The sequence below is a fragment of the Empidonax traillii genome, unplaced genomic scaffold, assembly GCF_003031625.1.
Source record: "Empidonax traillii isolate 1590-97213 ecotype Southwest subspecies unplaced genomic scaffold, ASM303162v1 scaffold326:size758569, whole genome shotgun sequence".
Lineage (NCBI taxonomy): Eukaryota > Metazoa > Chordata > Aves > Passeriformes > Tyrannidae > Empidonax > Empidonax traillii.
In genome coordinates this window covers 637,564-660,201 of record NW_020955519.1, presented here as the reverse complement: position 1 = coordinate 660,201, position 22,638 = coordinate 637,564, and the positions used below count along the sequence as shown (strand labels likewise).

The 22,638-nt window shown below is 42.1% G+C and overlaps 1 protein-coding gene across 1 annotated transcript; it reads left to right on the top strand.

Annotated features, from left to right (window-relative positions):
• The first annotated feature begins 1,858 nt into the window (after positions 1 to 1,858).
• Positions 1,859 to 13,125, top strand: MPC1 (mitochondrial pyruvate carrier 1). The gene is made up of 5 exons (XM_027891697.1): positions 1,859 to 2,031; positions 6,976 to 6,979; positions 9,549 to 9,645; positions 11,177 to 11,309; positions 12,086 to 13,125. The coding sequence occupies exons 1-5, from the start codon at positions 1,961 to 1,963 to the stop codon at positions 12,102 to 12,104; spliced, it is 324 nt and encodes a 107-aa protein (XP_027747498.1). The 5' UTR covers positions 1,859 to 1,960; the 3' UTR covers positions 12,105 to 13,125.
• The last annotated feature ends 9,513 nt before the right edge of the window (positions 13,126 to 22,638 follow it).

Genomic DNA, 22,638 nt, shown 5'->3' with positions numbered 1-22,638 from the left:
GTACTGCGCTGCTGGCGAGGCTTTGACTGAGACATGCTGACCCTTGGCTATGCCTTAAGAAAGCTGTAAACACAAATGGAGTAGGCAAAAGGTTAAAAGACTTTAAAGGCGCAGCCTCTGAAAAAAAGAATTCATTTACTCCAGGAAGAAAGACTAAAGAACAACTACTTCCAATGCAAACAGATTCTTTTTTTTTTTTTTTTTTTTTTGCTCCATACATAGAGTTAAGAAAGAAAAAAAAAAATTACAAATATTCAGTAAAGGCGAATAAGAATCTTTAGCCTTATTCTGCAAGGCTAAAAATGTATGTATAATAGTAGCTGTAATATTAACAACTGAGCCTGGCCATATAGGATATGCGGAATCCCACCACATGAGATTTTTGTTCAAACATACAAAACTGATTTCCACAGACCTTCCTTCTGCCAGTGCAAGTCGAATCAACTGGAATAAACGACCTCATTCAGATTCACATTGCTGCTTTTAAATAGGAGTCTAAATAGTCCACAGAAATATGTTGAGCTACATTTTGGCTTTGGGATTAAAACTCTTCCTCACACTCAACAAAGCCAGGGGTGGTTGTGGGGTGTCATATCATATGCATGTCATTTCACATATATAGAAAAAGGAGATGACACCCAACGCTTTTCCTAAAACCTGCTGCCCTCTGAGCAAGCAATGGGAGGAGAAGGATAGAGAACATTTTTTTCTCAGGATTTTGGGGGGTGGTTTTGGTTGGGGGGGGGTTGGTTTTTGTGTTTGGGGGGGGAGGTTGGGTGTTTTTTGTTTTGGTTTGGGTTTTGTTTGGTTTGGATTTTGTGGGTTTTTGTTTGGTTTTTTATTTGTTTTTGTTATTGTTGTTTTGTTGTTGTTGTTATTGGTTTGGGGTTTTTTAAGCAGAGATCCTGCAGCGAAGAGGGAAGCAGAAGGAAATGAAGCAGCCATGGCCTCCAGGGCTTCTTGCAGAGCTTAGGCATGGCCTAGGCTGCACTTTCAGCCCAGCTCTAGACTGCAGAAAGCCTTTGGAAAGCAGAGGAGATAAACATCCATTTTCACTATCTCTAGTGCACCGGGCGAAGATAAAAGAAGTAATGCACACAAAGGTATTTATTTGCATGGCCCACATTTTATGGAGATAGTGTTAACAGGGTTAGAGTTTATCTTCACTTCTACGTAGCGACCTCTGCTCAGGTATGAAATAGAAAGTGCTGGTGAAGGATGGAATCTTAGACCATCGCACGTAAAACAACGGAAGCAACTACCACAGAATGAAGGAATTGCTAGGGCTGGAAGCGACCTCTGGAGATCACCTAGTCCAGCCCTCTTGCCAAGGCAGGGTCACCAGGAGCAGGTGACACAGGAACGCGTCCAGGTGGGTTTTAAAGGTCTCCAGAGAGGCAGACTCCCCCACTCCTCAGGCAGCCCGTTCCCGTGCCGCTCCCGTATTCCCTCATTGCCCGATTCCCGCACTCCCCCATTCCCCACGCCCCTCCCACGCCCCCGACACGCGCCAATAGGGGGGCGGAGCCATACGCCTCGAGGCGCGGGGCGCGCCAATAGGCAGGCACCTGCCGCGGCCGCGCAGCCAATGGCAGCCCGGGGAGCCGCCGCGCGACCGTTCCCCGAGGGAATGTGAAGGAATGCCGGTGGCGCGGCCCGCGGACACCCCTACGGGGCGCGCTGTGCGACGGCCGCCCCCTCCTGCCGCAGCGCCGCTTTACGGCACGCTGCCTGTACCCCTGCCCGCGGCCAGCCCGCTGCCCGGGCCGGGCGCGCGCGGGGGGCGGGGCCGCCGCAGCCAATGGGCGGTGAGAGCGCCGCGGTGACGGGAGGGGGGCGGTGGCGCGCGCAGCCGTAAAGCGGGCAGCGGGCGGCGCGCGGGGTACTTGTCACCGGTGGCGGCAGCGGCAGCGCGGGCAGAGGCGGCCGGGCTGGACAGGAGCGCTGTGCCGAGGGCGCCATGGCGGGGGCGCTGGGCCGCAAGGCCGTGGACTATGTGCGCAGCAAGGAGTTCAGGGACTACCTGATGAGGTGAGCGCGGCGCGGGGGCGGGTGTCACCGCCGCGCACGTCGCCCTGCTCCGCCCCGTCCGGGCGGCGGCGACTACCGTCTCTTCCCCGACCTCTCCCGACCCCCGCCGCCTCGGGGCGCCGTTTGACCCCCACGGGGCTCGCCCTCGCCGGCTGCGCGCCAGGAATAGGCAGCAGCAGCATCCCGGCCCGCGGGTGCCGCGCCCGTCGTCGCCGCGGCTCCAGGGGGCAGTGGGGCTGTCGTGTCCCGCCGCGTCCCGGGGAAACCCGGCTTGACCTTGAAGCGGAGCGGCGCCGTTCGAAGCTGCCGCGACAGCTGCGCCCCTGGTGACCTTCCCTGTGACAGCAGGAGGCCCTGGGGGTGGGGAGCTGTCGCCCCGCTCCGCGCCGGGGGCTCGCTCGGGGCGGGAGCCCCGGGCCGGGACAGCCTGACCGCTGTCTGAGACCGGGGCACAAAGAGCCGGCGGCTCCCAAGGAGGGAGCTTGGTCCCAGATGCAGTCTGCAGACCGCTCATTTAGATCTCCGAGAATGTGTAAGTGGGTGATTCTTTTCAGAGGATTGTTAGAGCCCTAGTGTCATGGGAACGTGGCTGAAGTCGCCTCCCACACAGCTCAGTACTTCTGTCAAGCTTCGCCTTGCGTGCCGCGGTAAGGGGTATGGTACCTTGAGCTGAAATCACAAGCCTGTCTTAAAGAACAGTTGCAGCACACTTAAATCTGGTCGAACCACTGTATAGGAGAAGTCTTGAGTAGTCTCTGGCAGACAGGCTGTTTGGCAAAACTAAACAAATAAAAACGGTCTTTTCTAATAAAGGTGGTTGAGCAACCTTTTGCTATAGCTGTTGCTCGCTGTCTTACCTACATGTATTGCAACCAGTGTTTGATGTTGAGCAAGCATGTAGGAGGGCATCTGTTTATCTGAGGAATGGAGTCTTGATTAAAGCAGCAGGAGATGGTGTAAGCTTGCATGGAAGAGGGATTATAATATAAAGTCTCAGTAAGGCCTTAAGTTTAAGGAGGGTAGATTTTGATTAGATATTAGGAAGAAATTCTTTACTGTGAGGGTAGAGCACTGGAACACGTTGCCCAAAGAGATTGTGGACTCCCCATACCTGGAAGTGTTCAAAGCCAGGCTGGATGGGGCTTTGAGTGACCTATCTGGTGAAAGGTGTCCTGGCCCCTGGCAGGGAGTTGGAGCTAGATGATCTTTAAGGTCCCTTTCAACCCAAACCATTCTGTGACTCTACTTAGAGTGTTTGTCTGGCATTCACAAAATCAAGATTCACAGAAACAGTGGGGCAAAAAGTTGAGTAAAATATGAGATAGAAGAGAACATCCTTGAAGCAAAATGAAGATGGTCCAGAGCAGGCTTCTTTGATTCCTTTTGAAAGTCTTGAGGATATTATGTAAGTTTGATAGATGCATGTTAACGTTAATATTTATTTAATTGTAGCAGGATTCAAGTCAAGTATATAAATGGCCATTAGAACGGTGGTGTGCTTCATAAGTAGAAAACCAAACAAAAATCTAGAAGAGATAACAGCTGCTTCCTAATGCCACCACAGTTAGTAGAAGAATCTCTTTCCTCACCAAAGACTGAGAAGGTTTTTGAAAAAAAAACTTTTCGAATGTATTTCATCTAGTCTTCAAACAAGCTATGTAAATAAGACTATATTGTAAAAAAGAAAAAGAGCATTCCACAGGATTCTACCATTGTGGAATGTGTTCTGCCTCATTATGTACAAAGATACTTGATTAATTTTTACTTTATTACTGGGTGTGTCATGAAGGGCAAAAGTCAGTTGCTCCATCTGGTATGGCCTTTCAGCATCGTTCCTTGCTTACTAAGAGACAAGTGTCTCCTAGTGTTGGCTTTATGTTGAGTTGAAAATTTAGATGACTGTCTGTCTTCTCCATAGAAGAAATGGAGAGTTAACTCTTTGCATTTCTTCCTTAAGATGATTGATTCTCCAGGCTATAGGAAAATTTTCTTCTTTTCCTGATGAAAATTCCCTTCTTTCTTTGCACATAGAGAAGAAGCTCTGAGACTGTGGTGTCTGTTCTAAAACTCAGCATCTAATCACTGCTTCTTTGTGGGAAATAAATTGAAGTATTGTTTGGAATACTGCTGTTGTGCTTTGAATTGCTCGACCCTCAATAGAATAACTGAAGTTACCCAAAGTGGTGGAATTAAGTGCTTCATTATTATACTTTGGGGCAATCAAAACTTGCAGACATCTATTAGAATAAGTAGCTTTAGCTTCATAACTTGAAAGCAGGAAAGCAAGCATAATGAATGCATGCTGCTTTTCTCAGGCGGATATATCTGGCATTAGAATTGCATTATGTCATGAGTTACCTTTGGATCTTGCACAAGGAAAAAGAAAAATTGCTTTTAAAACTGTCATTAATAATTAATTGTTTTGCCGGTATTACATCTGGCTTTTCTCAAGTGATGATTAATAGTGATTTGAATGACTGTAAATCATATAAATACAAATTTCCCCTAACCATGTCTTAACGCTTTAAAAAGTGCACAGTAAAAAAAATATAAGCTGCAGGTAGACTTCCTGCTTCTTGTCAAATGCAGCAGTAATGTTTAATTTAAAACTGATTAGCATATGAAAGCTTGTTAGCTCTATATATTGTGAACTTGAAGTTGCATTTTTTCTAAAGATCCTAAAAATGGAAGCTGTCGCTAGAGTTGTATTATCTAAGCCACTAATAGTAGGCAACAGCATCCTCTTATTTCTTACCTATTGATTTAAACCAACATCTTCTGAAAAACATCCAGTAAAACAGCTTTTCTCCTCCTTTGAGAGAGAAGACATATAGGCCATTCTAGACAAGCTTCCTTTTCTTGTGGTGGAAGCCTAAATTATAATGTAATGAGTCCCAAAGAGTACCAAAATTAGATAACAGAAAAATAAGCATGGAGAGTGCCGTCTTCTGGGGCACTTCTGAAATGTCTCTTCGTGATGACTCAGCAGTAATGCAAATGTAGTGACTGTTAATGTAGCGGGCTCTGAAACAGATAGTTCATTCCTTGTAAACCCTGAGCATTTTTGTTATGTAAGCTCTCTTTTAATTGAAATGAACTTCAGAAGAATTAGCATCAGTAATATAACTAGAATTAGCTAATCTTCAGTTCTCATTAGTAAATTTTTAAACATGAGGACATAAGAACTTTAAAAAAAAACCATCCTGTCTGGTCTGTCCTAGAAGCTGAAGGACACGATGCCTGCTTGTCTTTGTGCTCTGAGAACTGAACAGTCTTAACTCTTGCAGAAGAGTGGTACCCCTTCCACTCAGGGGATGGCAGTGCAGGGGAAACAAATAGTGACAGTTCACCTGTATTTGCTGAATGCTCTCTGGTTTATTAAAATCCTCATTGCCAGTGTGAAGAAAATACATGCAGAAATATTTGAAAAACACATCTTCCCCACTCTAGCCTTTTTGGAATGAACCATAGTACCAATATAAGGTATTGATCAGCTCTTGTGATGTCTAGGCACTTACTGAACATAATTCTTGAAGTTCTTAGAAACTACTAGTTTAGAATAGAGTCACTTCAGAAATAGATGTATGCACATACTGCAGTATCCTAACTGTTTTATACGGTGCATTTGTTGTTGCTCTACTGGCTGCAGAGCTTGGGGCTGAATGCCTGCCTCTGAAAGAGTCTACATGCCCTTGATTTGCCCTCTTCTAGGAGTATAATAACTGTTCCAGTCTCGTGATTGTGAGGACAACCTTACAAGACCTTAGCCAGAGCTGCCTGCTCTGTTAAAATAGCATCAGTTTGATTCTATTTTAGGCTTTCACCTCCTGAAAACAACTTCCAGTTTAAAAACTAAGACTGACTTCTGTTGGCACAAAAACATTGTGCCAGGAGACACATCTGAACTTGTTTAGTTAAGGCTTTGTGAAAAAAAAATCTATGTGCATTTGTCTTGTGAACTTGCATTAACTCTTGCTTCAGATCAGTTAAAAAGAAAACAAAAAACCAAGTGGTTAGACTAGTTAAGGGCATCCGAAGAAAGCACCTTGAACCAGTTTGTGGCTTGTTAACAAAGACTCACTGAAATGCACATCCAGCGTGATTTCTTCAGTAGACCTGACTGTTCCCTTACTGTAGCTATTTATAAAATAGTACTCTAAGAAGATGGAAATCAGTGTGAGGGAAGCAATGGTAACAAAGTGTTCTGCAGCTCAGGACAGTGACAAGGTTTCTATTACCCTACCTGTTAGCTGGTTTCTCATAAGTCAGAACTAAGTTCTGTCGGTATCTTTGATAGAAAGAAGGTGCTTAAAAATTCTGAAGCATTTTAAAAGGTTGAGTAGCAAAAATTCTTAAATATATGCTGCAGTCCAGCCTTCATCATTATTACATAAATTAGTACCTAGATGATCACTTAAATGAACCCCATACATGACCAAAGTGTAATTGCATGCTAGATCAGTGGAAGTGTGTTACAGCTCATGTTTGGTACAGCCACAGTTGGCCCAAACCTAGTGACAGTAAGATCTCTGGCAGTCTTTGATTTGACCTACTTACATAGGTATACAAAGAATTCCAAGCGACTTCAAAGCTTTCACTGAAGAATTTTAGCTGTTTAGCTTTGTCATGACAAACGTTGAAAACTAGTTGGGATGGGATCTTGGGAGATTTGAAGGATCTAACATCTTCCATGGACTATAATTGGATTTTATGTTGCTAGAAAAAAAGTGCAGCAAACACTTGTCACAATAACAGCTCTCGAGGGAAATAAAATTTTTAAAATACTTATACAGTAATCAATGTCATGACAGCTTCCTGACTTGTCCCTATCTTCTATTTGTTGTACACTTTTCTCTATGCAGATAATGAAAGAAACTAACATTTTTTTCTTCTTTTTTTCCATGTGCATCTTGAATGGAAACCAATCATGGTGCACTTGAACAGTACGGTAAGAAAAGGGAGGGGATTTCTGTTTTCACATTCTTTGTAACTTCAGTAACTTGCTATCTTCTTGCCTCAGCACTGATACGCTCTTGTCTGCACCTGAAAAGCATCCTACAAACCTCCAGGAGTGATGCATTAGTAACATTTATTTGCAAGTCTGAGATTAAGGTGTCCAAATGTTAGCTCCTTCAGAATGTTTTCAATTAAAGGAGCTTCATATTTTCAGTACTCTTTGCTAAGGACATCAGGGCAGTCTGTAACCCACTCTTCTACATAGCAATACTGGTACGTGACCAAACTACCTGGCTTATCTTTATTGGCCTTTGTGCCAGACAATAGATGTACCATATAACTCTCACTAGAGACTCCTCTGTCCTTGAGGCCTTTGTTTGCTCCTGAAACTGCAAGTGGGTATTTTATGCCTGTTATACTATGAGTCATAATGTTATGGAAGACTTGCTGTTCTACACAGGCAAAAGACAAACTGTATAGGTGTAGTTTAATTCTGTGTGTGGAAGCTTCAAAGAGGTGCCAGCCTGAAGGCACTTAAAACCAGAGAGCCATCTCAAGTGAGAAGGTTCCAAATCTAACTCCCTGGTCAGCATAGGAAAGCTACTGCTGCAGCACTTCTGGGATGTGAACTGTTTCTTCAGCTTGTGCAGCCTGAACTTGAGTGGTCCATAGTTTATAGTGTATTATTTGTTTATGTTCTAATGGCAGTTGATTAAGTAAAAATGTCAAGGTGACTTAATTTACTTTTCGAAACAGAGGTCATCACTAAGATTCTTAAAGCTGTAAATGTTTCGTAGATTCAAAAAAATCAAGCTTAATTTTCTGAAACAACAGTTGTTTAAATGAGACTCCTGAAATGTCTATAAAAACCTGACCAAGTACCTGTAGTAGCTCACCCGTTAAAGTCTGCAGTCTGCTTTAGTGCGGTGTTGCTAAAACAAGTTGGCCTGCGCTCTCACTGTGCAGATAATCATGGTTGTGACTAGGTGTTTGGTTTCTGGTCTTCTTGTTGTCCTTTAAAGCTATTTAAATGGCTCCATTAAAAACTCTAAATCAACACCTTGTGTCCTGCTGACTTTGTTTTCTGTGAATGTTTGTATTTTGTTGCTGTATATTTTGTGTGTAAGTGGTATTAAAGGTATATATGGCTGTACAGGGTAAATACCACGTAGCCATGCAACTCCTCTCAGTTATGCCATGTTACCTCTGATGTGCTTGAGAGGCTTTAATGACACCCATTACAGATGTCAATTTTCCCATCAGTAGGAATATAGTAAACAAATGCATTTATTGCATTCTTCAGAATACTGTTGCTATAAGTCTGAGTTTGGACATTTGCACATTCTGTAGACACTTGCAGAAATACTGTATTGTTTTGCATATTGCACTAAGATTCAATTAAAAACAGCATGTTTAACTTAAACCCACTTTTTTTCTATACTTTTGTAGTTAACTTTCTTGTATTGCAACCCAAATCTGCAGGAAGCCAGTGTGGCTTTCAATCTTACTGTAGTATTACAAGCTAGTATCCAGACTGGCAAGAGCATCCTGTAATTAAAATTGCAAGAAACTTAAATATCCCCTGGTAATTCCAAATCATTAAACATGTTGCAGTTAGAGAAAGTGTTAGAAGAATGGATATAGCTGGTATCTACAAAGCTTTTTCTTGCAAGGTGCATCTCTTTTGCCATATCTGTCCAAGTTACTCTTGAGAATCCTTAGTTTGCCATTAGAAGAAGCTGATGTGGAAAGAGTTCTGGTAAAGCCTTGTTACTCATAATGGTAGTGGAAGATGGACTTATGACACTATTTTTCTCAGTTCAGGGTCTTTTAGATAATACCCACCAAATGGAAACTTTTATTGTTTTTTCTGACTTGATTCTTTACACTTCTTGTCTCTGGTTTTTCTTTGGATGTACACACCTGTAGCTACTTGCTCTACTGTTACCTGTGTCAAATCACTGAGTTTCAAATAATGACTGAGTTGTTTGAGCAATTGCATATGAAGCTCAGGGTAACAGTTTGGTTTGGTTGCACGGCCCTGCTCTTTCAAAAAGAGGGTGTTAGGTCTCACAGGAAGATGCTTAATGAGCATTTCTTCATCCTCATCATAATATGAAACCAGTTCCAGTTCTTCACTTCATCAAGTCCTTGTATTTTCATTATATTTTTGAGGAGTCTTATTTGAAAGAGATAAATGCTGAGTCTCTGCGCAGAAGTGAGCTGTAAATCTGAGGTTATTATATGACAATGCCAATCAAACTGTGTAATGATTGCTTAGCTATAATTACATAAAACTCCATTTCAGTGACTTTACAGTAGTTCTTCTCCAGTCTGCAAGAATATTCAGAGTAGGTTCCTTTTCCTTCCTTTCTGAAGACTAGATCCCACTGAAAGAAGGGTTTAGTCTTTCTCTCTTACATCAAAAGTAGTGCCTGTCATTTTGTGGAATTTTACCCATAACCCTGTCCACTGTAGCTTTGTATGGCTAATGAAAACTGTAAGAATACTGATGGAGGTCTTTGGGGTTTTTTAACTTTTTTTGTTTCCCCTCCCTACAGCACTTTTGGGGGCCAGTTGCCAACTGGGGACTTCCTGTTGCTGCTATTAATGACATGAAGAAATCACCAGAAATCGTTAGTGGCCGAATGACATTTGGTAAGACCTGAGACGAACTTCTTGTTAGTAAACTGACTGAAGAACACACAGTTTCTATCTTTCAAGTAGTGATATATTATCAGTTGTCTGCAAGCTTGTGATCAAAACAGATGTAGATATCAAATATCTTGTTATATGACTTCAGAGGCCTCTTGAATTGAGGTACTGAGAAGCTGCAGAGCTCTCTTTTGGAGAGCTTTCAAGTAATTCGGGAGGGGAGAGGGAGGCAGGTCTTGAGTCTTAGCAGTTTTTATCACCAGACTGTCTCCTAAAGTATAATTCTTATGGTGCCTTGTACACATACTTGTTAAAATGCATCTTTTTACCCAGTTTTATTCTTTGTATAAAGAGCAGTGATGCTCTTTATACAAAGTGAAGAAATGGTAATGCTTGGTCAGCAGAGTGCAAGAAGCAGCAAAGGAGATCATCTTGCAAAGCAGTTGCCTATGAAAGGCTAATGTTACTCTTAATGAGAGATTATTTTTAAATGAGAAATTATTTTTAAATGCACAAGCATTATTTTTTTCCACTTTTCCCTGGGACACATGTACCTTTTGCTTAGATGGCTGTTTCTGTTTTATATTCAAATTCTTTTCTAGGATCAGAAATCTGGTAGCTTTAATTTATTAGCTTAACTTTGGCATTATGTCTCTTCCTTAACTAACTTAATAACTTAATTCTGAGTAATTTTTTTTCCCACAAGCAAAAACCTCTGGTTTAAGAAAATTTATAGCCTCATCATCATTAGGCTCTGCTTAGAGTAATTCAGTCTGTTAGTCAGCTAACTAACAGAAGACTAGTTTAAATAGTCCCAGTAGAGTAAAACTGTTTTGCAAATAACGTTTTGGTGGCAGCTACACAACTCAGCAAAGTTGAGACACTTTAATTTTTGCAAGTGTATATAGTGTGGTGTGTATACAAATAGTCTTTTTTTATTCAAGCCTTTCAGAGTTTCAAAAATCTAGTGAATTCTTGGGTTGTAATTTGCTGTATTTAAATACATTTATGATAGGAGAACAGATTAAAATAATTTCTCATCTTTCTGGAAAGCAGGTAACAAAGCTTCACTCTTCTGACTGTTCATGATTTCCTGGAGATGGAAACCTCTTTCTCTTAAAGTCCATTTTAATATGTTGCCAGCAAAAACTGTATTTAAATAATTGTATCTTTAAAAAGATTCAGTCTTATACAAGTATTCTGATAATTTCTAGGACAGGCCATGTCTCATTGGGATTAACTCATATTTTTCTGGCTGAGATAATTTAAGTAATAAAATAAAAAGACTTCAGTTTCATAACATGATAATGTATGAGCAAAACTTTTTGGGGAAGCTGTAGCCCTGTAGAGAAATAACCACTGTTGTATCTTTTCTTGCATTGGATCCTCAAAGTGGATGTATTTGTAGGACTATTGGAAAACTTAGAAGCAGTGAGAAATGTTCTACTTGTCAGTAGAACAATAATAGGAAAATTATGCCTCAGTAAAATGCAAATATTTACAACCTATTAACAATATCTATCATCTCTTGCAGCACTGTGTTGTTACTCTTTGGCTTTCATGAGATTTGCCTACAAAGTGCAGCCAAGGAACTGGCTTCTTTTTGCATGTCACTTGACTAATGAAGTTGCACAACTTATTCAAGGAGGACGACTGATCAAATACAGGCAAGTCACACTTCGACATTTTAAAGTCTTAAAGTGATGACTCCGATAATAAATACTCTGTTAGTGGTTTTTAACCGTGGTGCAAACCTCTGCATGGTTTCTGAACTTGTTTTAACTTTATTGCCTTTTGCAAACATAGTAACAAGCTTGGTGTCAGTAGGCTGAACTTGTTACCTTGTGCCTCCTTTGAACCGTATGAGGTGTGCACATAGAAAAGGCAGGAAGCCCTCATGGTCGTGGGTGGGTGTAGACAGGGCTTTCAGCAGATGCTGGCTATTTTGGGGATTTTTTCATGCATTATGTTGATGAGTCTGCATGTGTCCATCTTGGTAACTAATTCCTGACACAGAAACATCCCTAAAACTGTGAAGGAGTTGTATGTCTGAAAGAGAAATCGAGCAAAACCTCTTAGAGCTGACCATTGTATACATGAGGTAAATCTAACTGATGTGATTGGGGAACAGACTGCAATCAGTCTCACACCCTCGTTGTGTAGCAAGTAGTGCAGACACTGCCCTGAGCAATCCTGATGAGTCAGGATTATGGTTTTTCTCTTTTCTGCTCCAAGTAATTAATGTGGAGCAATGGGAGGATGAAAGTTCCTGAACTATTAATTAAAGAATGAGAGTAAGCAAAACTGCAGTGGACTTGCCTTTGTTAAATCACTGGCCAAAGTCTTTCATTCATAGAGTTTTACTGTAAGTTCAGATTTATTTTTTGTTATATCCTTTGTAATTCAGTATTCACTCTTACAAAAGCTGTTCTTCTTTTGGCAGGCTGGAGAAAAAGAACTAAATATGTAACTTGAAATAAGCCAGGGAATGTATTCATCCTGAATTCCAACCAAGGAAGACTTGCCATCTACAGTTGCTGTGACAATTACAGTGGGGATAAAACAGAAACACCCATTATGAATATGACCCCACCAAGAATTCTTCTACTAATTTTTTTATCTTACCTTTTAAAAGGTATTCAGAAATGTAAACCATTAAATTTAAATTTTTGCTGCCTTACAGATCCTTAATAACTACCCTTTTAATAAAAAGTCAAGTCAGCCAAATAACATGCAATATTTGAAAACCCAACTTTTTTATCTAACAGTCTACAGAAGTGGCCCACGATGGTTTGACAAAGCTAGTTTTCAAATCAACATGAACAGAGGTTGGTAAACAGAACTGTAGGTGGTATCATTGTTCTATGTATTAACATATTCTTAAAAGCCATTTAACTTGAATGCATTCATTCCTTCTCTGTCTTTTTTTTTTTTTTTTTTTTTTTTTTTTTTTTTTTTTTAACTTGAGCAGTGGCTTGCTAATCTACAAGAACAAATGTGTAGATAGGCAGCCTGGAAGTGACCAGCCATCCCTCTTCCCTGACTGCATGCCTTGTCTCAGTAAGAGACTTTATTAACATACATTTATTTTTAAATCACACATTATTTAAAGAAGGCTTGGAAAAGCAACAGCATAGCACTGAATGAAGGAAGGCAACAAAGCTTGATACTATTCTTCGAGAAGTTCTGAATGGATTTTATTTTTTTTTCCTACTGTTTGAGTTGTTCTAGATGTATCTAATCCTTACACAGGCAAAAACTTAGTGTGTTTGGAGTCTAAGATCTGAAGGACACAAAGTGCCTTTCAGTAGCTTTTGACTTCATTGTGAGAGGGGTTTTTCTGCATGACCTGCCTGAAAGTTATGTTGCTGTAAAGATAAAAATGACAAGGAATGTAAGAGTGTATGTTACAGATTTTATTTCAGTGCAGTGTTTTTGAACAATAAACATGTTCCAAATGGCAATAAATCTCTTGAACACTTGGAAAAGTTTAGGTTTTCATATTGTGATACCAGATCCTAAAGTGAAATTTTAGTATGGAGTGTCATTTTATTACTGTAACAGCATGAAGCAAAAGAGGCTCAAAAAGTAAATGATATGTACTGAGTTCAGGTGAGTGTCCTCTGGATCCTAATATCTAACACTTCTTTCCTCCTGCAGGGAAAAGAGGGTGTGGGTTCTTGACTTAGACTGATGCTGAGACAACTTCCTGCTGTGATAGGCAGGGTTGAATTCACTGTGCAGATAAGTCAGTATTACATATTCTCTTCTAGCAAATATAAGGTGGTCAGTTACGACTCGGTCTAATTCTACTTTGTTCTCAGCTGCATCATGGCAACACTTTTTTAATGGGCATACAAGAAAGAGGGTTATAGGGCATGTCTGCTGGATGGGTAAAACTAGTACTGACTGCTACTTTTTGCTTTAGAAAAGCTACTGCGAAAAGCTGCCTCTTCAGTTATTACTGGAGAGAAAATAAGTTACAGGTGAGTTTGAACTTCATAGGTATGCAATGTAGTGTGTTGGGCTGCACTTGGGTAAAGCTTGCATTATGTGATGTACTCTAGCCTCACCTGATGTTTTGATCACGGATTTTCCTAATTAATTAATCAATCCTGATTGTCCTAATTTCCAGAGGCAGGGAATACCATTTACAGGAGTTTATTCTCTCATTTTGCTGGTAGTTGTACCATGCTTTCTCATATACTTCTTTCAAGCTTTCTCCTGCCTTTCTTCCCCCTATTTGTTCACTGTGACAAGGCTCAAGTTATTTCATACTGGATTAGTGCAAGAGTGAATTGCAGGTGGAAAGTGGGCTCTAACTTGCTTTGATCAGATTTTAAACCAGTGATGCTTCCTGCAGTCCATACAGACTTCTTAGGGAAGGGTGCAGCAAGGCATTTTTAATGGGAATTGAAGAGACAGAGCCCTGTCTGAGATGGGGAATCCAGTGAATTTCCACAGACAATCTGCCTAGTGACAAAAACAGTTTATATGGGCAGAGTGCCGTCAAGTGGCCTATGATGTGTCCTTCAAAGCATTATTTTTTAATCCATTCATATACCATTTCTTTGTTTAAATAATGTTACTGGGAGCAAGGGGACACCTTAAGGAGGAGAAATGAGGAATTATTGCAGTAAAGGTGTGGTTAATCTGTATCCTCCTCCTCTGGCACAGAACACTGAAACACATTGGCATGTGGCCATTTTGGGATGGGGCTGCTTGGGTAATCCAAAAAGAGGAACATTTCAAAGAAACAGGGGAGATTATATATTCTTGAGTCTGAATACCTTAATGGAGTTAATGGCTTCCTTGTTTCTCTCCCTCACCCCACTCGGGTAGCATTGGATAGAATGGGGCTATGACTGTTACTATTACTGATTAGTAATAATCCAAAATTAGAACTTAGAATTCGCATTTGATTTATAAGATTGCAGGGCTTGTCGCTACTTGCTGTTATTCTGGAATACCTATTTGGTTTTAATTTCATGGCTAGCTTTAGTAAATACTTTCAGCTGTAGGATATGTGCTGCCACTTAAAATCTGTGCTGCCCTGATCCCAGGCACTGTCTTGAGTGTACTGCTTCTGGTCCACTGCAGTAAGATTAGGAACCACGTGGCCTTTCCTCTCCTGCTGCAATTGCTATTGCTGTAGGGACAGCTGTTGTCTTCTTTCATGTTTTCAGACAGAAAAGAATTTCTCACCTTTCTGCTGGTAGACTGCTGATTAGGAATGCAACACCTTTAGGAATTCAAGTGGGAGACAGTATGAGCTAGGCTCTCAGTCTGTCCCTCTTCCCCCTTTTTTTCCCCAGATTAAGCTTGAGGTCTCTTGACTCACTTTTTTAAGTAGCTTCTACCTCTTCTGCTGTTGCAAGATTTAAGTGTCCTTGATCTGGAAGCTTGATGATACACGATTCAAATGTGGTAGCACAGTAATTAATGGACAGAAAGCAATAACCATAATTGTGGAGTCAGAAAAGATTACTTAAAAGGATTCTTTAATGAGTGTAGTAACACCTACTGATAGTGAATTTTGCTCAACCTCCCACAACTGTCCCATGCTGTATAGTAATTTCAGCTTATGCTGCTCTGTATATCTTTTTGTTTGTTTGTTTTTGTATTTTTAGTTTGCTTCTATGACTTCTGAATGGTGTGAACTTTCCCTACTCTAAAACCAGTAGAAAACTCTCTTAGCCACAGTACTACAAATATAGCCTGGCAGCTCTCAGAGAAAACACATTCTTAATGTGTTTTTCATACTGGAACTGGTTTCATACATCATTGGTTTAAAATCTGATGAAAGCAAGTTAGAGCCCACTTTCCACCTGCAATTCACTCTTGCACTAATCCAGTATGAAAAACAGAGTAAAAGGTAGTTGTCCATAGCATTGAGGGTTATCTTTTGTTCTCTGTACAAAGCACAGTGGTGTCATCTGAGCAAGGACAGCACTGCAGAGAACTGGGCAGAAAAAGGGGAAAAAAAGTCTCAGTAAATTTGCAGACTGAGAGAACGTACCAAAAAAGGGAGATTTTTCCCCTTGGGACTAAGGCAGGTTTTGACATGGAAGTAGAGTGTTTAGAAAATAGAATCCTAGGTTAGGACAGACCAGTCATTCAACTACTCTAGTGACTTCCCTGGGTTCTCACATGAACGCTGATACAAACTGTATTATGGCCTAACTAATACACAGCATCAAATTATCAAATGTGTTTACTTCAACTGTGTGTGTTTCCAGTGTCCATGAACCTGTATTACAGTGCTGCAGGTGCAGACACGTGTTACTGCTTAGATGCCGGTTATAAGAACGTGAAAGGAGTCAAGAAGAGCAAGAATAAAAAGATGAGATAGGGAAGAGTACCAAAAAACCTACGAGAGTGATGCTTTCATATTGCTTAGCACAAAGCTCTTAATGAATGCAGTCTGTTTCTTCATGCTGATGTGACAGACCAATAATATAAAATGGTAATATATAAAATAATTGCAAGCAGAGTTACCAGCTCTCTTAGGTTTTCAACCTGTGTGTCACAGGATATGTTGGTCCTGTCTGCATTTGGGGAAGAACAGTGCAAAATGCCTGATATGTCTGCAGTTCTGCTTCTTTAGAGCTGGAAAATTTCTGCTCTTAACTTATGCAGAGGCTAAAAAATTTATTCTAATTGAACAAGACATTGCTGCAAGTTATACTGTCTCTGTAAAGTGAAAAAGGAAGCAGTCTGATGATTTAGAATGAGGCAATTTCTTTATTAAATTAATCGCGGAGAATTAAGTATGTGTCTCCTCACCCAACCCCTTTCTGCTTTTGCCAATCTAATACCTACCCCTGCATTGCATTTAGTTACCATGGTAACCACTTATAAATAAGCAATGTCCATCGAATCCACTCAATAGCAGCCAGAAGGTTTCCTGGAAAACCTGTTGTGAGTGTCATCATTGAGGTGTTGCTCCTTCAAGATCATGACCTCTGTCACGTGGCCTTCTGACCATGATACTGCTCTCTTCTCTTCCTACTTTTTTCTCCTTCCCCCTCCCTTCCCACCATCTTTAACAGTAGGTTTCAAGTAACTATGGCAACAAGGCTGGGAATTTTCCTCTTTTTCATTTCATTTGAAATCTAGGGCATGTCTTTCTCATTAAGGGAAACTATTGTAGGGGGATAACTGACCCAAACTCAGCCCTTGGTGCAAGAGGAAGCAGTGTCAGTTATGGCAGCACTTGCAAGTACTTACATGGTGGCTGTATTTGGACCACTGTGTTAGAAAAATGTAAAGGTACAAAGTAAGCCACTTAAAATTTTGAAAGCATTTAATAATTTTTTAAACATTTTAAACATAATTTACTCAGAGGAGAACCGCGCTGTAACTTGCTTTAATTGGTGTTGATTTATAGGCTGGTTGGAGAAGTTTCATATTATGTTTGTTGTTCTAAGGTATGTATTAACTCAAGGGATGCCCTCTCGGAGTGGTGTTGAGTGATGTAAATGATTCTTTAAAAAGGAAATGCGGTAGTGTGGAATCTTAAAGGTGTCTCCTGGCAGGACAAAATACTAATCTCCTCTAACCTGTCACTGCAGTCTGCCTGAATCTGAGATCACAGTTTAAAGATCTCCTGATTTTAACTTGTAGCAGTGCCAAGGGAGTAGCAAGATTTTCTCAAACATTCCTGCCTTACACATTCAGATATACCATTTTTCCTTTCCCCTATGATCACTCAAAATTCTAAAACAATTACTGTATTTGTTCATGGGGAAGCCATGCAAAGCAACAATTTTAAGGTATTTTTGTATGAACTTGATGCTATGAGTCACCTGGAAGAAAAGCACAAAGCCAGCAGTGTGATCAGTAACCTCTCTATTACTTTGTGTTTCTTATACTGTAACTTCGTAAACATCAGCATCAGCTCTCAGCCGGATTATTGTTAGTAACAGAAATGGGTTCAAAGATCCGGCAGGGTATCCAGTAGTGTATCAGTTAACCAAGTGTCTGTGTTACCTGATCTAAGTGTATGATGGCACACAGAGATGAGCTCACAAGGCTGTTTAGTACTTCCTTGCATGATGAGTCAATAAAGGCTATTACTTTGCCTCCAAAGCTTTGCAGTGGCTCACAGTGTTCCTGTGGATCCCAAACACACCTAGCTACAAGTTGCCTGCCAAGCACTTAGGGAAAAGTGAGACCTATGAGTGAGGTTACTTTGTATCACTAAGTAATGGCCAGTCTCTTCGCGAACGAAGAACCGGGGAAGGTCTTTACACCTTCCAGCCTGCGCATTGGATTTTTTAGGTGAGACACAGCGTGCGCGGAACTGAGCCCACCCTTTAATCCTGAGGTTCATCTGCCGGGGCCAAGCAGGCTTGGACGGTGGCAGCGAGGTCCTCAGGACGTAGATGGATTGCCTTACGGGCTAACGAGCTCCATCTGCCCGGGGAGGGGCCCCGACCGGGAATCGAACCCGGATCTCTGCAGTGACAGTGCAGTGAATTTTCCCCTGGACCACCGGGGGCTCCCTTTGTATCACTAATGAAGTGACAATTGGATGTGGAAAGGTTTGAGTCACAGCAGAAACACGAAGGTGTATGAAACCACCAAGTGGCCTGTGACTTGGGGTGATGTGCAGACAGTCAGACAAATCAGAACAGAGGGGTTTCCTAACTGAGGCATAAGAGAGGGTATGCATTTTTCAGCTTTTGCTTTCTTGTTCCTTATTTTTGGAGCACCACTCCTTGTCACTGTCACTGATGCAGGCTTGTTGGAGCGTGTTCATGATGGCATTTTCAGGAGCACAGGATCTTTTCAAAAGACGTGAGGGGCATTCATTCCCCACTGGTAAGCTTCTTTCCTTTCAGTGGGCTTCAGAAGCTGCTGCTTTATTGGACCTGAGATGTTTGCACCAAGCAGCAGGATTGAGGTGGAGTCTTACCACGTGGAATAGGCAAGTCCTTGAAACAACTCTGTTTTCTGTTTTCTACCATGCTCCCAGTTGGACTCTGTAAGAGATCCTTTACTTAACATTCCTTGTAAACCCTGACTTTCACCTTTCAATATTCAGTCAAATATTCCCTTTCCAAAGGCAAAGAATGCTAAGGTGGGGAGTGATACAGGACATTAGAGCCCTGACATGTGACCAGGGCAATCACAGAACTGTTATTTTTATGAAATAAGGGTTTACAGCTGATAGAGCTACAAGACTGAAAGGCATAGACACTGTGCTGTGTACATTAAAAGTATGCCACCAACTGCACCAATTCAGCAAGTTGGCTGAATTGATGCATTTCTCAGGAAGATAACATTACTTAGCAGATTTTCTAGCTAGCTTTAAATTTAGATGTGGATACATGCAAAACAGTAAGGTCAAAAATTGATGGAACTTGTAAGTAGACCACCCCATACTACACGAATAGAGAAACTGAAGCTTGCAAATCCATAAGCCAGAAATTAGCTCCAGATGTGGTAGGTTTGTGATATAAAGGCAAAATGATATTTTGTACCAGCTATTTTTGACTCATGTTATCAAAAGAATTTTAGCTTTTTGGAAAAGGAGAATAATATTTTGATCATACTACCTTATCAGCCAAAGTTCATCAGCACAGAAACACTGTGCTTTCTCAGTTGCATGTTTTTCATGGCAAGGTAATGACTGTCTCATGGTATTTCAAGAGAGTGCAGAGAATTAAAAATTTCTGTTGAGCAGAGAAACTAGGAAAAATAAATGTTAGGTGACTATTCTAACCTTCTACTCAAGAAAATAGCAGGGAAACAAAAAACACCCTTTGCCTCATTCAGGAGTGGGTGTCAGGAAGGGGGCACAGCCCAGGCAGCAGCAGACAGGAAAGAGGGGCAGTGGTGGGATGCAAGCTGGACCCTCCCCCCCCCCCCCCCCCCCCCCCAGTGCCTGGGTTTGCACTGCTCTTCTTTGCTTTACAACATTGAGACTGTGCACTTTTTCACACAGAAACAAAAACACAGCTTCAGTTTGCTCTCTGGCAGATGCTTGCATGCCTGTATTCCCTGTACAACCAGAAAGCCATCAGTAATCCAAGGCAGAGCCAAACACTCCTGCTTAAAGTCATGCAGATCAGAAGGGTAGACCCAGATTTAAATTGTCTATATCTCTACATATCTATAAATTTGGAGGGGGGGGGGGGAAGACAATTTTTTTTCTTGATTTTATATTTTTTTGTCAGAAATGCTTTGGAATTAAGACACTTTCGTAACAAATCATTTTATTACAATTCTGGGAGCTAGTCATGGGGTTTTATGACCTAATCAATTTAAATTAAAAGAGGTAATGGTAAGGCTCATTATCCTAATTCATCAGACTGAAACTTAGGTGTCTGGTCTGACCTAGTCATCCATGATTCCTCTGTAGCCACCAGAGAGCAGAAAGCAATCTCTCCTTTACTAAAATAACTAACTGCCTTAGATAAGAACTGTTCCCTGAAAGTGCCTCTCTCTCTCTCCAGACTGTAGCAATCCAGAAAATTGCTCTAAATTTTAGGCTTCATTTTTTGACTGCATCTAGTTAAATTTAGTAAAAGAAATTAATTACAAAGCTTGAAGATGGCAGCTATGATTTTGAAAAACCCAACAACTGCTTCAAGGAGGTGGCACAGGAGATGTGCCCTGGTTATGAAGGCCTTTGAACAATCACCTGGTGGGATCTACATACAAATACTTTGGAAACCATCAACAGGTTGTGAGGGTATATTGGAAACTGAAAGCAGGTACTAATCTTTCAAGATAGCACTCCTTCCTGCTCCCTGTCTCCCCTTCACATGCTACCATCCATGAAAAGGCCGTGTACCTCTGCCTTGAAGACCAAACATGGCATCTCAGGCAGTCAACTGAGAAATCACTGGAGTCAGGGCTTTATTGAAAAGCTATGGGGGTACAGGAGGGCTTGCACACATTTGGGTTTAGGGGGCATCCCAAAGATTTCAGCTGCAGGTTGTGTTGCACCTGGGAGGAGGTGGGGAAGAGATTGCCATGCTCTGACAGACTTGTTGTCGTGCCACCATTTCCAGTGGAAGCATGAGCCCACAGCATTTCTATAGAACAGAGGAACTTGGAAAAGTAAACTATCGTGGGTAATTTTTGCCATCTCTCTGCCCAAGCAAATAGCAGTGAAGCAAACAAAACTCCCAGCATCATGCAGCCATTATGCAGTACAAAAAGTAAGCTGGATGCTGTACTTATAAGGTCTCACTGACCATCTCCAGAGGCACCTGAAGCATCAGGAAGTTCCCCCTCCTTCTCCATTCAGTTCAAAACCAACAAAACTACCTTTTGCTCCTACCAGCTAAGGTCTGCTTCCTGTCCCACAGGTCCAAATGCCTTGTGCTTTCAGCTATTCTGCTTCTGCAGGAGTAAATGGGTCGTAGGGGAGAGAGCTTCCTGGGGCTTGAGCTGTATGGATGTAATCTGCCAGGCTCTCTTGTGTTGCATTCTTCAAAGCTTCACTTTACATCTTCCTCACAACCAGAAGTCAAGGCAGAGATGGGGCTGTCCTAGTACATCCACTGATCTGCAGAAAATGGTATCTTTGGGAAGCTGGGAGCTGTGGAAAGGAATCCACTGCCTTGGCTTCTCCTTCTAGGAGAGGCAGGAATGTTTTCTTCTCATCTATGGAGTCCTCTGACAAAGAAGAGAGGCCCTGAAGAGGCATGAGGAGATAGGAATGACTCCATCAATGTAGTCACTGGCAGCGTCATCCAGGAAGCAGTTCTCAGTCTGGGATAGAGAGAAGAGGGTTGTGGGAACAGCAGCTCCTGCCAGCCATGAGTTCCCTTCAGAGCCACCCCCAAATGACACTCCCATGTTGACACCTTTGGGCCAGCAGCAGAGGAGGAGGAGGTCACCAAAGACCTTCACTCATCACCTCCTGCTCCTGTCAACTACAAAGCACCCAAGGCACTCAAGCCAAGCAGATGGCAGCAAGCTCCATATGAGATGCCATGACCAGCTGGGCCTCTTCCTGAGGCCACTGGGCATGCCAGGTACCAGAAAGATGATTTTTGCACACACCCCCCACCCCTCATATACAAAAATTCCTTCTTACATTTCTCCTCCCCAGCTGTGAAGGTCATGGTCATGTTATTCCTTTACACACTGTCCTTTCTGCTCAGGTTCTCACAAGGTACGGGCAATGCTGGCCAGTTCAGGAGGGTGACTTTTTGCTGTTATTTGGCTATTTCATGCAGCCATGTCTGCAAGTGTTTCTCCTACTACGAATTTCAGCCTTAACCTAAAGCTTCCGGAGATACCAATGACCATCAGGCTGGAAAGGTACAGTTTGTGTTCAAGTGTTTCACCTTGATGGAAAGGCAGATGGAAAACTTCCTAAGTGTGTGTAGGGAGGGGAGCAGGGTGGGAGGGGAAGGTTTCTGTCCTGAAGGGCCTCATTAGGGGCTCTGATGCCCTGGCTTTTATCAAGTTTCATTCGCATAGCAGCAAGTTACACAGCCCTTATCACTCATCTTCCTCTCCAGCACCACCCCACACTGCTGCCTGCTGTCACTGCAGCAGGCAGGGCACACCCCTCCATCCTTTTTCCCCAGCCACCAGTCTCATTCCCCCGGTAAAGCACTCAGGCCAGGGCTGCAGTGCTCATCTGAGAGCAGGTCACACAGCAGAGACACACACAGGAATGGCCCCAGAGGGCATTTAGGGGCAGTGTCTCAACAGAGCAGGACAGAGAAGACTTACGTGGAATGACTATGCTTGAGCAGAGGGGATGGAGGTTGGAGTGTTGCTTGGAATGAGCAAGCAGAGCCAAGACACAGGGCAGCATGATGGCCTCTGCCATGCTCCTCCTTCCAGGGGCAGAGGTTAAGAGACTACACAGCACCACATTGGAAATCTCTGGAAGGAGGCATTACATCCTATTTCTGCCCTACTCATTCCTAGCTGGAAAAGCACCTGACTTGCTCTCAATTGGTGTGCAGGATGCCACAGGTGCCCATAATTCAAGAAGGGGTGAGGCTGTTTGCTTCTACA